Source organism: Nelumbo nucifera, chromosome 1 (assembly GCF_055504915.1).
Source record: "Nelumbo nucifera cultivar China Antique chromosome 1, China Antique-T2T, whole genome shotgun sequence".
In the NCBI taxonomy this organism is placed as follows: Eukaryota; Viridiplantae; Streptophyta; class Magnoliopsida; order Proteales; family Nelumbonaceae; genus Nelumbo; species Nelumbo nucifera.
The window spans coordinates 53924794-53942547 of NC_142649.1; the positions used below are offsets into that span (position 1 = coordinate 53924794).

General features: G+C 38.7%; 1 protein-coding gene across 4 annotated transcripts in view; it reads right to left on the reverse strand.

The window, feature by feature from the left end:
- Nucleotides 1–8541: 8541 nt before the first annotated feature.
- Nucleotides 8542–17754, reverse strand: part of LOC104590319 (S-adenosyl-L-methionine-dependent methyltransferases superfamily protein) — a 48301-nt gene continuing 39088 nt past the window's right edge. For all 4 annotated transcript variants that reach the window (XM_088896782.1, XM_088896785.1, XM_088896783.1 and 1 more), the window contains one exon: nt 8542–9320. In XM_088896782.1, the coding sequence (XP_088752908.1) occupies nt 9123–9320 (198 nt within the window). In that variant the 3' untranslated portion in view covers nt 8542–9122. The remainder of the gene's footprint in view (nt 9321–17754) is intronic.

The following is a 17754-nucleotide window of genomic DNA, read 5'->3' on the forward strand; positions in this document are numbered from 1 at the left end:
AAAACATGTAGTTACCACTCTTTTGTACCTTGAAATTTCACTTTCACTTTTTCATAAGTACCCATTTTACCCCTATATCTATAAATTTATATGGAAATTTATTAAAATAGCTTTAAATGGTTTTTCACTTTTAATTAAAAAAAAATCTTCAAGTTAGATTGAAAAGAATAAAGTAATTTAATTTATAAAATGTGTAAGGGCAATTCTAAAGTAATTTACTTTAGAAGGGCAAATCTGATATTTTGAATTATATCAAAAGATGTCCTACTAAGTTATAAGAGTAATTTTGTAACTTTGAAGTCTTCATTACTTGAAAAAAGATGAAAGCGAGCTAACTGCAGGTTTTGGTAAAACTCTATATATAAAAGAAGCTTTTGTCAAAGTAAAACCACAGGGGAGGTTTTTATGATTATTATACTAATACATATAGATTTTCGAATTCAACAAAAGTTAGATACTGATGGTTAAGGTTTTTTAATGGGTTTAAATATTAAAATCATCATATTACATATTTGTTTGTAAAGTATCAAATATACTTAAAAAAATAAAATATTAATTATCATCTTGAAAACACGCCAAATACTAAATAAGAAAAAGCATAGGTTATAAATAACTTATCAGGATTAAGAATTGAATGGTTCTCATCCAACACATCACATCTGATTATGCTTAAAAAATAAGAGCAATAAGGGGCGACAGGATTTCCATGCTTGCAGTTGCAGAGTTGATCATCCTGCACTACTAAATGGGTCTCATTACAAGTCTCCAACAGTCCTTAAAGCTCAGTTTGGAAGGAGTATAAATATGAATATGTAGAGTGCAAAATTTTGTATTTTGTATGTATTTGTACTCTTTTAAACTAAATTCAAGTGTGCATTTGAAAAGCATCATAGCGGCTTTTGGTTTGTGAAGTGGGTTCCACCCAGACAGCTTATAAGCAATATTTGATGTAAGCCTGGAAAGCCCAAATTTACTATCCTTCAGTCCGAGAGAGAGAAGGCTTTCTGTCGGCCGTTCCAAACAGGAACTTGGCTTTTTGAGTAACACACATTAAACAGCCTATCAACTATGTTTGATGAAAAACCCGGAGAGACGAAATTGATTATCAGTCAGTCATTTAGTGGGGTGTTTGCTTCAACTTCTTTGAATAGCTTATTCAGAAAGCTTAAAGCAGTTGAGCTGAACTAACTTAACTTAGCTGAATATTAATTCAGCTCAGCCCTCCCAAATGAACCCTAAATATTTCTCCCACATGGGGCTTTCGTAACATACATGGCAGCACAGAACCAGTGGATTTCTGGTCCCCAAGAGGACACTGACCAAGTCAACATAGAAATGCATGGAGGAATTAATCCTGCCTATCAAGTCCATGGCCTTGTATGTCTCCCAATTTCAATTCTCAAAGAAATAGCTTTCTTGGCTTTGTGGGGCATAAGACCCCGGCCCTATTTGGTCTGGACCCTCTTGATTGGACAATGAAAGGGCCATGGCCCACCATTTGATGGGTCCCATTTACAGAAGAAGTTACCACAAAATCAAGACAATCAAAAGATTTTCAGCCATCAGATAATTTCGAGTAAGAACATTCAGAACTGATTCTATTATTATTTCTTAACCTGGTTGATAGGGTCTGACCCAGCATCGACCCTATTTATAATGGAAATCAACATGTACACCCAGACCCAGATTGGATCTGATGGGTTGACCCGAATCAATGACAGCCTTAGATCAAAAGAGGAAACTCATTGGCTATCTCTTCACCTATGTGACTATGCCTTGGTTTGATAGAACTTAAGTATGGGCATGTTTTATTTTACTAAATCAAACCTATTATTACTTTTTTAAAGTTATGATTCAGATTCAAAAAAATAAATAAAATTCAATCCATGAAAAACAAATTTTCCAGATGTCAAATCCCATTTCATTGTTATGAATTTATGATCAAAATCCACATTCATGATACCTGCAGACCAGATCTGCTCCTCACACCTGGCGCCTCACATGCACAGCCTACCATGCATTGGGAACATCTCCCGTACTTATTAATTATTATCCACGGGAGATATTCTCAATGCACGGTGGATGTGCCTGTGAGGCGCCCATTTGTGAGGAACAGATCCCATGTCCCCCTTTTTTTGGGTTGGGTTTATGTACCTTGTTTCCAAATGGACTACTTTATTAACAGTTGTCAAGTTAACATGTCACGCATGTACTAATGATAATAGTATAGATCATTGATACTAATGATAATAGTATAAAGAAATCTTTAATTAACTTTTTCTAATGACAGTCAGTACATGATCAAATTTAATTGGTAAACATCTCAAAACCTTTTTCTATAATTTTTTCATCTGAAGTAGCATCTCCTTATGTTCTAATTTAGTTTATAATTCTAGCAATTATAGAAAAAAAAAACATGGATAGATTCATTTTCTTTCATCACAACATTATCAAACTCTTTTCATAAAGTTTGAAGTCTTATAGAAATTACCTTTCTGGTGTTCTGGAGCTCCTTTTTTTAAACCATTCATAAATATTTTAATATAAAGAAGGTTTTCACCTGTATACTCTAAAAATCATAGATTTTTTCATATATAAAAAATAAGAAGTATAAGATTTTGGAAGAAACAAAAGATGAGCTATTGGAACCTGTTGCTATGAAGGGTTTTAGATCTAGATGGGTGGTTGGATTTTATACTCTAATACCAAAATTTGTTGATGCAATGGAAGTGTATAGTAGAATAGAGCTTAAGAAAAAAAGAAAAAAAAATCAACTTTGATTGAAGAGAAATGAAAACAAGTAGAAGAAGCAAAGATTGATTTATAGTAGTAGGCACTGAAGATTGTAGCAACTGGGATTAAACCTTGCCTTCTAAAAATGTTGTAGCTACAATCTTCAGTGCCTATAACTGACCCAATTGCTTAGCTCTCATTCACAGAATCACCTCGTTTCTGATTATAATACCAAAGCCTCAAACCAATATAATTAAGAAATTAATTTATACAACCATATTGATTTATAGGATTAGTATTTATAGGAGTAGGTTTAATCCCAGTTCAATGTAATTATGAACAGATTTACCATGGGAAATTCATATCTGGCTTAAATGCATTGGATTTAGATTGATTAATTGATTTAATTCTTATTATTAGTCCAGTTATTAACAAGTGACGAGCCCAATTAAAAATAATAATAATAATAATAATAAATAAAACCAGTTTTTATGCCTTCACTTCTGAATTGTTTTTGGTTCATCATTTCTGCATATTTTAAGGGTTTCAAAATTCCTAGGCTGCACTATTTCTCAGTATTTGGTTCTTTCTCTCTCTCTCTCTCAAATATTTTTATTTTTGATAGTTAGGCGATGAATGGTGATCAGATATTTCAGAGTTTAGAAAGAAAGTTACGAAGATAGGTTTGAAATTTGACTTCTAAGTCTCGTGTAGGAAGGGTTTTGCTGATTTATTCAATCTTGTTCAAATTAGTCTACAGCCCAACACAGAATCTGTCTGCATCTTTCTCAACACTTGTGAATAGAAATGGTCAAGAATCAAGTTTGTAGAGTCAAAGTCCAAGGTTGATAATGCTTCAATGAATCACCATTAATGTCTCCACCTTTGTGAGACCACTCTCAGAATCTTGGTTTAATTTTATGGAGATAGCAACACCATGAGAGCAGAGGGACCCACTAATTACACTTATTCCAATCAAGTGGTCCTCATGATATGAGCCAACTTATCAGATTAAGGCCCTACATAATTTTTTTATATGTTTTTTCTATTTACAAATATGAAAATTAAGAAATAATTTGGGTTTTAATTATATTAATGTGTGTATGATCTGTTAAATAATAAAATATATCCCAAATTTTTTAAAATTTGTCAACCTCTAGCATATTGGTTGGACTGGTCGTCTGGTCAAAATTCAAGCCGGGTCAACCTCTAACCCGTCATATTAGAAAAAAACATTGAATTGGTCATCGACCCATCAATCTGGATCGTTGAACCATTGATCCGTCTCACCCATTTAACAGGTTATAACATCACCGGTTGACCCAGACCCATTGACGCAAATGATCATTGACCATTGACCTTGGACCTACGAAAGGCGCTTCAGCCTCCCCCACTTAAAACCAAGGTTTTTAATCCACCGTTGACCCAGACGGCCAAACCGTTTGAACCGTGACTTGATCGATTTTTTGGGTCTGGTTCTCATAAAATCTGATATTTTTGTAAAAACCGTTGATAAGTTAGTGAACCGGACGACTCAAACGGTTGAACCATCAAACCAGCGACCCGATAAGCAGGCAACGGTTTGATTGTCGACCCTCTTCTCTTTGTACACTTTTTGGGTTTAAAAATTTGTAAAATCCCCCAAAAGTCCCAACTCGAGCCCCCCTTCTCTTTTTACATTTTCCATCACTTTCTCTGTTCTAGATCTAGGGTTTATGCAAGATTTAGAACACCAGAGGATGAACACACGAAGAGGACGGACGGCTAAAGAAGATCGGCAGAACCGCCGAGTTTGGGTGATGCTATCAGCTATTCTTCTCTGTTTGGGCAACACCAAACCACCGAGTTTGGGGCTTTGGGTGACACTAGTTTAGGCGACACAACATCATAGGCTTCACAGCTTTGTTTCTCGCCGGCGAGCGGCGACTGTATCAACTATCAAACCTCCATAATCAGAGTTCAGAGCGGCGACTATGTATCAACTATCCCAGGCTCGTCAGCGAGCAGTGGATGGCACAACATCACAGGTATATAATATATGAGTTTTAATATTTTAATTATGACATCATCGGACTGAACCATTCAACCCGCCTGGTCGAACCGATGGCCCACGACCCAGTGGGAAAACCAGGTCGACCTCCGGATCAGTTTTAAAAACATTGCTTAAAACATTTAGTAATAAAAAGTTAAAAACCCTAAATGAAAAAATGTATATTTTAAATAATTTTCCATGTCATAATAGGAACATCATACGGATACAATCATACAATCACCATCTAAGTTAAAGGTACATACAAGGTTTTCTTTGTACTAAATTTCACTTTGCACTATCTCGGGCGGTAAATGGGTCGGATTCAGATTTAACCCATTATTCATAAAATAAAGAAAAAATAAAAAGTTAACTATTTTTTTAACTTATACATATATAAAATTATATGTATATGTATATTATTATTATTATTATTATTATTATTATTATTATATAGCTATTCGAGTCGGCTCGCGAGCCTCACAAGCCGAGCTGAACCGAGTTCGAATACCTCGTGAAGAGCTCGGCTCGTGGCCACCCCTATGTAGACATATCCAAAGCAGGAAGCTTTTATTTTAGGGCAAATTTCTTAAACTACCCTTATGGTCTAGCTAATCGATTAACTCTACCCTTACTGTTTACATATTGTTTTAAAGTACCACTACTATTTCTAAAAATTGACATCGCCATTAAATATTAACGAAAAGAAAAGAAATGTCAAATTTGCCCTCTACTATTCCTCAAATTTTTCAAAATAAAACCAAATTCATAAAAAAAAAACTCTATCCCATAATGTTTCTGACAATTATCTAACTCTATCCTCTACTTTCTTTTATAGAATATGGTGATAGGATACTGGTAGAAGTGCGTAATCCACCATTTATTAAGGGCCTTGAATTGAAGAAATATGGTAGTCATCTGGTGGTAGAAGATGATGATGATGACGATGACAACAGAAATGATGATGCAGAACCAAGTCATGAAAATCAGGAATCTGTTTCGTAGAAACTATCCAAGTTTTTCAGATCTTTTGAAGTCATGAAAGTTAGGAATTTCTCATAGAAACTATCCAAGTTTTTAAGATCTTTTGAATGACTTGATCACTGATTTGAGTTTGGTTCATGTAGAATGCAAGGCAGATGCAATAACGTTGATTCATTGAAGAGGCAAGTTATTCAAGCTCTACTGTTTCCGTTTTGTCTCTTTGTCCTCTTGTGCGCTCCCCTCTCCTTCATTTACAAGAATACCTGGATTTGAGAACTGAGAATTGAGATTAATTGGAGAAACTTATCCCAGCAGGACCATCATTAGTGTAATGAGGTGGTTACTCTGGAAGGTTACAATCATTACTATTGTATATGTTGTAAACAAGGATTAAGGTATCAATATTCGTATCCATGATCATAGATATATGATATGCTATGACTGGATATATATGTATCCTACGAGTCGTACATATTAGTATGATATACCTCCGTATCGGGCTGTATCGTATTGTATCGATGGATACGGTTTAATACATACTGATATGGAGGTGTATCTATGTCTAGTTTAACAACATTGCACATTGAATACTTTATTTAGGATTTAATTTTTCCAAAAAAATTAATAAAAACTAAAAATTATAAAAGTAATATATTTCATCTACCTTAGACGATTTATATATTTTATTTTACACATAATTATATGTTAAAAATGAAAACATACTTATTATTTGAAAAATAGAGTTATTATATAAAAATACTAAATAAATAAATTTTCCCAAAAAAATTAATGGAAAACAGAAAACTATAATTATAAAAACTGAAACGAATAATTTAAGATTTAATTTTTCCAAAAAAATTAATAAAAACTGAAAATTAAATATAATTTATTTTATCTATCTTAAAAGATTTATTTGTTTTATTTTACAATTATGTGTAAAATAAAAACATTATATGCTAAAAATGAAACCATATTTATTATTTAAAAAATAGTTGTTATTTAAATAAAATACTAAATTAATAAATATTCCCAAAAATTAATAAAAATTGAAAATTATAATTCTAAAATTGAATATTGTACAATGTTTGAATGTTCTAGAGTCCCGGTATTGTTTATTGTAATATTTCTCTTTATATAACCTATTGAAGTATACATTTCTCATGTGTTTATATCTTATTCATAGATAATTCAGCTTTTGGTTTAGTATGATTAATGTGTTTATGTGATTTGCATGCATTTCACTAGCGTATCCAAGTGTTTCTGTATCTTTCGTTCGTATCCATGTGTTTCCAAAGTGTATCCATATCCGATTTATCCGATATGACACCCGATACCAATACTTTGACCCTTGGTTGTAAAAGCTAAAAACTACTTTACAAAGTTTTAAATTGTGTTATCTACAAGGTTTTCAAACCGCCATTGACCCGGACGATCGGACCATTCGGCTCAAAAACCATCTAGGCAACCGGTTCTATTTTACCCCAAACCCAATCTTTGGCCAAAAACCGTTGAAAAAGTCAACAACCCATTGATCCGGGCAGTCAACCCGTTCAGTGGTCTTTGACCTTTTTTATTTTTTAATTGTTTTTTTATTTTTTTAATTTATTTGTCAAAACAGGCCATCCAATCAATTTGGACAGTCGGACTGTTGACCTGAAAACCAATGACCAGAATGGTTCCATTTCTAAGTCGTTTTTTAAAACGTTGGTTATCTTTCAAATAAAAAAACTTACGGCCACCACAGTAACAAAAGCAAGGGATCAAGATCCTTGGATTTTGACATCGATAGCCACCCCGCCACCCAACCAACCATCGCGGATAAAAAGGTACAGCTTCCAATTATTTGGGCTCATCCTATATTTCTCAATTCTTAGTAATTAAAACACTAAGTCTCTGTAACGGATATGGTGCAGATGACAACGGTGAACTGAGGGCCCGATTTCTTAAGATCTCTCCGTTGATGACAAATCGATCAAGTTTCACAGCGGCTTTCCATGAAACCAGAGTCTGCAACTGAGAAGAACCCTTCTCCACATCATTGTAGTAAGATTAGATACCGATTTGTGATTCCCTCCTCTCTTCTTCGTATTATTCTCTATTATCTAAGGTTGCCCCTCCCGAGTCGCACTACCACTCTACAATGAACAGTTCACAGGAAGGGTATTTTAGGAATTTAAAAAAATATTAGTCATGTGATGTAACATGTGAATGAAGTGTGGGTTAATGGTAAGAGAGATTTAGACAATTGTCAAAAACAGTAAAAGTAACAACAAGGATAAAGTCGGTCAATTAACTAAACCATAAGGGTAGTTTAAGAAATTTTCCATTTGTTTATTTGAGATGCTTTTCTGATTAGTTCTATTACAACTGCATTCTAGAACTGTCTGTGGCACAGATTTCGAGCCCTGGAAATAAGCTAAATCTGGCAAACTTATCCTTAGTCGGCTAAACCTTCAGCATTTTGAGTGCTAAAATCAAATCTAGCTGGATGTAATTCGGATTATTAATGCTATGGTTGTTCAGCGAGCTGTGGAACCAAAATGTTTACTCCACGCTTGTAATAAATTAATGGGTCCCACTGTGAGAGGTGTGGACTCCCATGTATTTTATTATTGGCGTGGAGACTTATCATTGGTTTGACAGCCTGCTGAATAGCTATTGCATTCAGCTAATCCTTTCTCAGCTGGATGAACATCAGAAATAGAAGACTTCCAACAAGCTGTATGACAAGCTAACTACAAGACAATAAAATTTGCTGGTTAAACACCCAATTAGAAAAAGCTCCCTGACCAACCTTAGAAAATAAAGGTGAACCAAAACTTACCTAGAACGGGCCGTTTAGAAAGTTCAGCATTCAGTGCAAGTAACAAACATCCCTATGGACCTTTTTCTTTTGTTTCTGGCCATGAAATTTTCAGTTATTTCTTGCAAAAGACTAATACCTTTTAACTTAAACCACAACACTGACAGCCTGAGACCACTCACTGCACAATTGTTCAATGATACTACCTTCAAACCCACAAGTGTATACACGGAATGTAAGTGGACTTGCGTTAGAGAGCCGGAAGGATGACAAAGATTTGAGTTTGAGCTCATTAGTCCTGTCCACCCAGTGCCATCATTCATATCACTGGAGAAGTTGTCTGAAATCCTCATTTGATCATTCCTAAGGTGAAGTTCAACCAGCCCTTTCTTCTAGTGGAACTAATTAAGTATCAACTTAATAATGGATGCAGAGTCCCAACCGTTCCCTCTTGATACCCGAATGTTACAGACAAACCATGGCAAATCTACAAAATGAGGCCTCCACTGAACAAAGTCCAAGGCTAGCTGTCTCACTGTCTCCATGTGTATCTTGCTCAAAAGTAGCAGCATCTTATTTCAAAGATGTGATCTTCCTTGCTGTATCTAGGATATTTTGACCAGTTTCTGTCTGTGTGAATTTTAACAGCTTCTCGAGTTGAGGAGCAGCTTTGAGCAAGGAGTTCTCTTCAATACATGTCTCTCTAGGAAGGGCAAAAAGAACCTCATTGACATCCTCCTCAAGCTGAAGAGAAAATAGATGACCAAAGACCTGAAAATGAAAGCACATTCTGTATTAATAATTAATAATTTTCACTTCTTTTCTCATTTTCATTATTTTGGACACTCGTCAAACTTGGCTGTTGGCTTGTTTTGGCCACAGTGTCATGGGTCAAATGGTTTGACCATCCAGTTCAAACACCTTACTCAAATGAAAAATGTGAAAAAAAAAGTCAAAGCAGAAAAGAAAATAGTAAAAACTCCATATCCTCACCCAAACATATTTACATCAAAACAAGCTTAAAATTAAATATTTTTTTGATAAGTAGCTTAAAAATTAAAAATTGTGAGGTTTAACACTTTGAAATAGAGGTACTTTGAGTGAACTTTGACCATGTCAGCATTTCTAAGAACTGGGTACCTCAAGAACAACTTCAACTTTGATTCCCTCTCTATGGTCTGATCCAAGCCTGACAAAATGGGTTTTGGAAGGTAGGTCCTCCATTGCACGGTTAATACTGATGAAGCCAAGATTCAAGCACCATCTTTTGGTACTTATTCATACAATCCTTGTGACCATGAAGGGATGCAAGTGGGGAAACCTAGGCATCAGTGGAGGTTGGAGCTGGGTATTGAAGCTAAACACTTCCTGTTCGAACAGGGAAGGACAAGAGGCAAGGCTTATCTGAAAATCAGGGAAGGTAGTAGGGCTACGTTACTATTACCAGAGGAGGCTTGCTACTGGCTGAAAGGCTTTGTTGATGGAACAGTAAACACTATCAAGGAAGAAGGGTGGAAAATGCAGTGGGGTGTTGTGGGAAAAGGTTTGAAACGGTTCTGAGAAGGAATGGCAGAGGATAGTTTATCATGGTAACAGAATACTTTGGTACTAACAAGAAACAAGTATTATGGATACCGGAAGGACTGAGGGGTCAAGGCTGGACTTCATTCGCCAATAATATCCAGGCCTTTCTCTTGGAAATTGAAAGGAAGGCGGTAGAAAGATTGGATAACAAAACAGTTGAAGATGCTCCAACAAGCTGTGGCACCCCGGAGCAGAGCAAGAAGCAAAGTTCCTGCTGTCAAGAGACTGATAGCAAGTTCATTTGGAATCCAAAAGTTAGCACTTGAAGAAGGGAGAGGCAAATGGGAACACAGAATGGTGTTAATGGCTGATAGGGCTGTAAGGGATTGGACGAAAGTTTTAGATGCAGTTGCTGAAAGACTGGGCTTAGAAGGTGATGCAGTAGTTCTGCCGTTTGATGAGAAGAAAGCCATCCTCAATACAAGTGACGAAAAACTGAGTTTCAATACAGTCCAAGTAGATGGAGGACTGATACAAATACAAAACTGGGTTCCGTTGTGCAACGAAGTTGTGCTAAAGGACTGCAGCTTCTGGACCAAACTCCTCGGACTACCTTTTAATCTCTGGAATGAACAGACCTTAGGAAGAAATGTTAGAGCCCTAGGGGGGTTACTTCTGGAGCTGAACTTGAGAAGTTTGCGTGCAGAGGAGATCAGAGTTGCAGGGTTGAAGCCTGAGAACTTGCCTCGTGCTCTCGAAATTCTTTCAGAGGGAGCCTGGTATAAGGTTTGGCTGGCGACGGAAGTTGAGGCATCTCTTTGGGAGAAACGACCAGAGGTAGGGGATGATGGTGTGGCAGTTGGCTGGATCACACATGGCACCCAAGGATTAGAGAAGCAACCTGCTGCGCATGACAGAGTAAATGGAGAAAATGAACAGTCGCAGGATTTTTCCACCTCTTGAAGCCCTCCTTTAAAAAGCAATTAATTCATTTTTTTTTAATTAATTCAAGAGTTTTAGATGGCCATTCCTATGCTGATGTGGCCAAAAGAGTTTGCAACTCGGCGCGTCTTAACAGGGCCACCACTTCTGAACCGGGTGTTAGAATGGCCAAACCAATTTTTGGTCCACTCACCACCGTTAGTGGGCCACGTGACGAGTCGTCACGTGGGGCGGGACAAGCTCAAAACGTTTGTAGACGGAAATGTCCGTGTATCTTCTTCCAAAAAAGAGGAGGCTGATCAGTTTGGTTCTCATGGCTATCAGAAAGCGCAAACAGGTGGAGGAAAGCGTCCCCTTCGCTGGAACTTTCGTCCGGACTGTGGCAAGCAGATTTCCAGTGTTGATGATCGCCCAAACCCATGTTACTGTAGGGGTAAATTAGAAGAGAGAGAGGAGGAGGACAAAGGATGGATAAGTTGCAGCACGGAGAGTGATGAATAGGGGAGTTCAGAAGACTGCAAGTTTGGATGGCTCGGCAGAAGAAGGTCCCCAGGCAGGACAGATCAGAGAGGAGTTAAATCTAGAGCAGCTCTTTCTTGAAAATCCGATGGGCGTACAGAAGACAGATTTGGAGACTCCAGTAAACTTTTACAGGGTAGACCAAAGCTAAATTTCGGACAAGCCTTTACCAAGGTTTAGCCCCTTGCAAATAGCCGTTAAGGTGTTTGATCACGCTAACCCAGATCTGAACAAGAGTATGTTGACAGGTGTATTATATGTACTGTACGCAGGTTTAGTGCCCGCAGGGGTATTTTTGTAATTTTGTAGGCCTCTTGTGTTGTACGGCCAGTATAGTATAAATACAAATGCTTCACTCGCAAGAAGAAGTTCTTTTGAGGCCTTAAGTCTGCAGCCTCTTCTCTCTTCTTCTTCTTCTTCCTTCCTTTCTTCTTCTTCTTCTCTTGCTCAATATCGTATCAAAGCAGGACCGACTAAGCCTGGAAAACAACCAGCTGAGGTCTCTCTCCACTGCTGCGTAGAAGCTATAGTCTTGATGCTCGAAGACAAGGAAGAAAGCTGACTGTTGGTCTCCACTGCCGAGTTGGGTTCTGCTACAAGATAGCTGACTGTTCAACTTCCTAGCGCAGAAAAGGGTTCTGCTACATGTTTTCTGGGGTTGCTCGGCTAAGAAGACTGTAGAAAACCATCCCAGATGTACGAAGAAGGGTTCTGGCCTGCAGAGAAGATTGGGTCCATGAGTGTACTGCCTATTCACAGTTCGGGTGACCTGGGTACTGAACTGAAGTTTCTCTGTTTATGGTTCTCTTCTTGCACTCTTTCGATGGACTGTTAATGTCCTAAAATCTGAGTAGGGACTGTTCAGCTATTTTTTTCCCCTCCTCCGATTGTGTGTTGCTCTATTCAGCTCTCTAAGGGACTGTTGTTGAACCCTAAACCCTAAGTGACTGTTCGGCTGCCCTGGAAAGTGGATATCAGCCGATTAGGTGTGGTGAACCACCACTTGTATTGCTGTTCTTACTGAGAAGCTGCATGAAAGTTGTAAAATTGTAGGTCATTTAGACCTGGTTACACTGCAAGTGCAGTGTTCGTATATTGTTCTGTGGACTCCTACAAAGGGTAGGTCATACAATCTAGTACTACAGCTGCAGTGTTTGTGTTTGGTTCTTTGTGAAACCAAAAATCAGCAAGAGCCTAGTTGTGGATTGTAGCAGCTCTGTAAGGCAGTGTGCCTTTGGTTTTGAGTACTTCTAAACCTAGAATCATGAATAAGGAAAAATTGTGGTGCACTAATTGTCAGAAGCCCCGGCACACCAAAGATACTTGTTGGGATCTCCATGGGAAACCAAAGTGGGCTCAGGATCTACCTAAGAAGCAAAGCTCAGATGTAATGAGAAGGCCTGGGCAACAAGGTACCAAGAAACACCACATGGCCAACATGGTTACTCGGGAGAATCAGCCCTCCACTTCTACTGTGACTCAAACACCACATGGCCAACATAGCTACTCTGGATCTGACCCAAGGGAGGATATTGTAAACTCCTTCCATGACCATTTGGAGCTAGATGGTAGAGCAATTCGCCAAATGGATGCTCCTCCCACCACCTCTTTTGCATCCACATCAGGTAATCCTGCCACAGCTTTCCATGTTGCTTCTCACAACCTTGACTCTCCATGGATCATTGATTCTGGAGCATCAAAACACATGACTAGTATGTCCTCTTACTTTCAAACTTATCACCCTCTTTCCGGAAGAGATAAAGTGAGACTAGTTGATGGATCATACACTTTCATAGCTGGTCAAGGAACTCTCTCTCTTCCCCTCGGCCTTACTCTTTCTGATGTTCTTCATGTTCCAAAATTCCATATGAATTTGTTCTCAGTCAGTAGTGTTATAAATTCCTTAAACTGTTCTGTGACTTTTTTCCCTACCTATTGTGTGATTCAGGATTTGGTCTCGGGGAGGACGATTGGTAAGGGACGTATGGTTGATGGACTCTACATGCTGGAGAATACGGCTGGCCTTCATGTTACAAAGTCTATGAGTCAGTTCAAAAAGAGTAAAATGTATTTGTGGCACTGTCGTCTGGGTCATTTGTCTTTTGAGACCTTGAAAGTTGTTTTCCCAGAACTGTGTAAGTCAATGTCTGTTTCTAATTTTTCTTGTCAAACATGTCAGTTAAGCAAGCATTGTAGAACTCAATTTTCTCAAAGAAATAGTAAATCTGAGTTTCCTTTTCACATTGTGCATTCTGATGTGTGGGGCCGTATTACTTTACCTTCTAAGAGTGGCTACAAGTACTTCAGTACCTTCATTGACAATTATTCCAGATACACTTGGGTATATCCAATGCGAACCCGTGAGGAAGTACCAAAAATTATCCAAGATTTTCAGCGGATGGTCTTCACCCAATTTCAGACCGAGATTCAAATATTTCAGTCAGACAATGCAAAAGAGTTTTTTCATAGTGACCTCACGGAGTTCTTTGCTTCACATGGCTCTCTTCATCGGAGCTCTTGTGCCCGTACGCCACAACAAAATGTTGTGGTTGAAAAGAAGAACCAACATCTCCTTGAAGTGGCACGGGGTTTACTACTCCACATGAATGTTCCCAAACGATTTTGGGTTGAGGTTGTCCTTTGTTCTACATACCTCATTAACCGAATGCCCTTTCGTTGGTTAGAGTACAAAGCCCCACATCAGCTTCTCTTTCCTAAGGCCCCTCTTCTTTCTATCCCTCCTCGTGTTTTTGGTTGTCGATGCTTTGTCCAAAACCTATCTCCCACCCGGGGAAATTGGACTCCCGTGCTATCCCATGCATATTTCTTGGCTACTCATTCTCTCAGAAAGGGTATCGTTGCTTTGATCCTGTTTTTCGGAGATTCTATGTCTCCATGGATGTTACCTTCTTTGAAGATGAGCCCTTCTTTCCTATTTCTCCTCAGGGGGAGTGTTGGCATGAGGAGAAACTGGTTCATCTTCCTCCTCTTCCTAATCCTTCTCCTTCTCCCCCTTCTCTTCCTGATCCTCCACCTTTCTGTGTTTTTTCTCGTCGTCATAAAGGCCAACCAAGTTCAAGAGCTGTGGAGAATCCAGAAGTTGTACCTCAAGTGCCATCAAACTCCTCGGGGGAAGATCATACTCACTCAGGTAACTTGACTCCCAATGATGGTCCCGACCTCCCTGTTGCTAATGATCTTGACCTTCCAATTGCCCACAGGAAAGGTGTTAGGTTGTGCACCACTAAACACCCCATTTCCAACTTTGTTTCCTATGAGAACATCTCACCTTCATTTCGTGCCTTCCTTACCTCCATTGACAGTATCCCTATTCCCAAGAATGTGGCAGAAGCTCTCTCAGTACTAGAATGGACAAATGCCATGAAGGAAGAAATTGATGCTCTTCATAAGAATGGCACGTGGGAACTTGTTGATCTCCCTAAGGGAAAGGATCCAGTTGGATGTAAATGGGTGTTCACTGTTAAGCATGGGGCTGATGGAACTGTGGAGAGGTATAAAGCTCGTTTAGTGGCAAAGGGTTTTACTCAAGTATATGGAGTTGATTATGCAGATACCTTTGCCCCTGTTGCCAAAATGAACTCTATTAGAGTACTTTTCTCTCTTGCTGCAAATCTGAATTGGGATCTACATCAGCTCGACATCAAGAATGCCTTCTTGAATGGTGACCTGGAAGAGGAAGTTTATATGGTTCAACCCCCCGGTTTTTTGGCTCAAGGAAGTGAACAGAAAGTGTGCAAGTTAAAGAAGTCTTTATATGGGCTGAAGCAATCACCAAGAGCTTGTTTAGCAGATTTCATATTGCAGTTCAGAAGAGGGGATACAAGCAATGTCAGTCAGATCACACACTGTTTGTAAAAAGGGTAGAAGGTAAAATGGCTGCCCTAATAGTATATGTGGATGACATAATTGTTACTGGTGACTGGAAGGATGAAATTCAAAGTTTGAAGGGCTTCCTTGCCACTTAGTTCGAAGTGAAAGATCTAGGACCCACCAAATACTTCCTTGGAATTGAGGTTGCCCGATCAAAAAAGGGTATTTTCATCTCCCAAAGGAGATATGTCCTAGACCTGCTTAAGGACACTGGAAAGATTGGGGTTAAACCAGCTGACTCTCCCATTGACCCCAACCATAAGTTAAGTGACAGCCAAGGTGAACCTCTTAAGGATGTGAAGCAATTTCAGAGGCTTGTAGGAAGATTGTTATACCTCTCTATGACTCATCCAGACATAGCATATGCTATTGGTGTCCTCAGCCATCATGAATGCACCTAGGTCCACTCATCTTGAAGCAGCGGAGAGAATACTGCGGTATCTTAAGAAGTTCCCGGGTGCTGGCTTATTATTCCATAAACATGGACATTTGAGAGTTGAAATTTACACGGATGCGGATTGGGTTGGATCTCAAAGTGACAGAAAGTCTACTAGTGGTTACTGCACCTTTGTAGGAGGGAACCTTGTTACTTGGAGGAGTAAGAAGCAAACCGTGGTAGCTAGATCCAGTGCTGAAGCTGAGTACCATGCAATGGCACACGGAGTGGCCGAAGGTACGTGGATAAAGAATCTATTGGGGGAGTTGGGTTTTCCAGTTGACAAACCCATGACTCTACTCTGTGACAACAAGGCAACTATAAGTATCGCTACCAACCCCGGTACTACATGATAGAACAAAGCACATTGAAGTTGACAAGCACTTTATCAGAGAAAAAAATCATCACAGGCGAAGTATGCACTCCATACATCAGCTCTGAAGACCAACAAGCAGACATCTTTACAAAAGGGCTAAACCATTCCAGACACCAAGGTCTCTGTGACAAGTTGGGCATGATTGATATCTATGCCCCAACTTGAGGGGGAGTGTTGACAGGTGTATTATATGTACTGTACACAGGTTTAGTGGCCGTAGGGGTATTTTTGTAATTTTGTAGGCCTCTTGTGTTGTACGGCCAATATAGTATAAATACAAATGCTTCACTCGCATGAAGAAGTTCTTTTGAGGCCTTAAGTCTGCAGCCTCTTCTCTCTTCTTCTTCTTCTTCCTTCCTTTCTTCTTCTTCTTCTTTTGCTCAATAGGGTACATCATGGAGAGGTGGACAACCGGGTAAAGAAAAAGGCATTTGTGTAAACCATGTAACGGGGAATATTTCCCTCCAACCTGAGGAGACAGAAAGCTCCAATTGTTCTTCACAGGGTTTGAAAACCAACCACCCTCCTCTGCCCCTTTCCTACAACCCTCAGTTGAAACCAGGTAACTCTGACAACTCTGTCAATTCAGTTTTTGCTACTGATGAGTGTTTTGTGTCCATTGTTCTAGATTACTTTTCCAACCTGGAGTCAAAGGCCCATGGACAGGAAGCCACAATGAGATTACAAGGGGAGGAAGGGGAGACAGTAATGGGAATACATGGCAGGGATAAAAGGATTTGGGGGATAATTGAGAGGATATTGGGTGAAGTGGAGAGGAATGAACTGCAAAGGGAGAGTATAAATGGGGCAGAAAGAGTGCCTAGTGGAGTGAAAGAGAAAAGGAATCAGGAAAGGGTTAGATGTGGAGAACTCGGAAAGGTAGACAAAAAGGAGATTTGTAGGGAAGATTCAGTGGCAAAATTTGTGGGAAAGCTAGGGTGTAAACTGAAGAACCCAAATGATTTAAAAGCATTTCTACAAAAAAAAGGAGGATAGAAAGGTCAATAAAAGAAAATTGAGCGAGGTTGAGAGATTAAAAAGAGATATTGAGGGGGATAAGAAGTTTAGATGTGGAGAACTCGAAAAGGTAGACAAAAAGGAGATTTGTAGGGAAGATTCAGTGGCAAAATTTGTGGGAAAGCTAGGGTGTAAACTGAAGAACCCAAATGATTTAAAAGCATTTCTACAAAAAAAAAAGAGGATAGAAAGGTCAATAAAAGAAAATTGAGCGAGGTTGAGAGATTAAAAAGAGATATTGAGGGGGATAAGAAGTTTAGGGCCAGAGGGGACAGAATGAAAGAGCCCAAGTAGATTTTGGTAGTGATAGGGCAGATTCTTGCAAAATTATAATGAGAATCCTAAGTTGGAATGTGAGGGGGCTAGGTAGTGCTAGAAAGATATCAACAATCAAAGAGGTGATTAAGAAGTTCAATCCGGATGTAGTATTACTTCAAGAATCCAAAAGAATGGATTTTGACTGTAGATGGGCAAGAAGTGTCTAGAGAGCTAAGGGGATT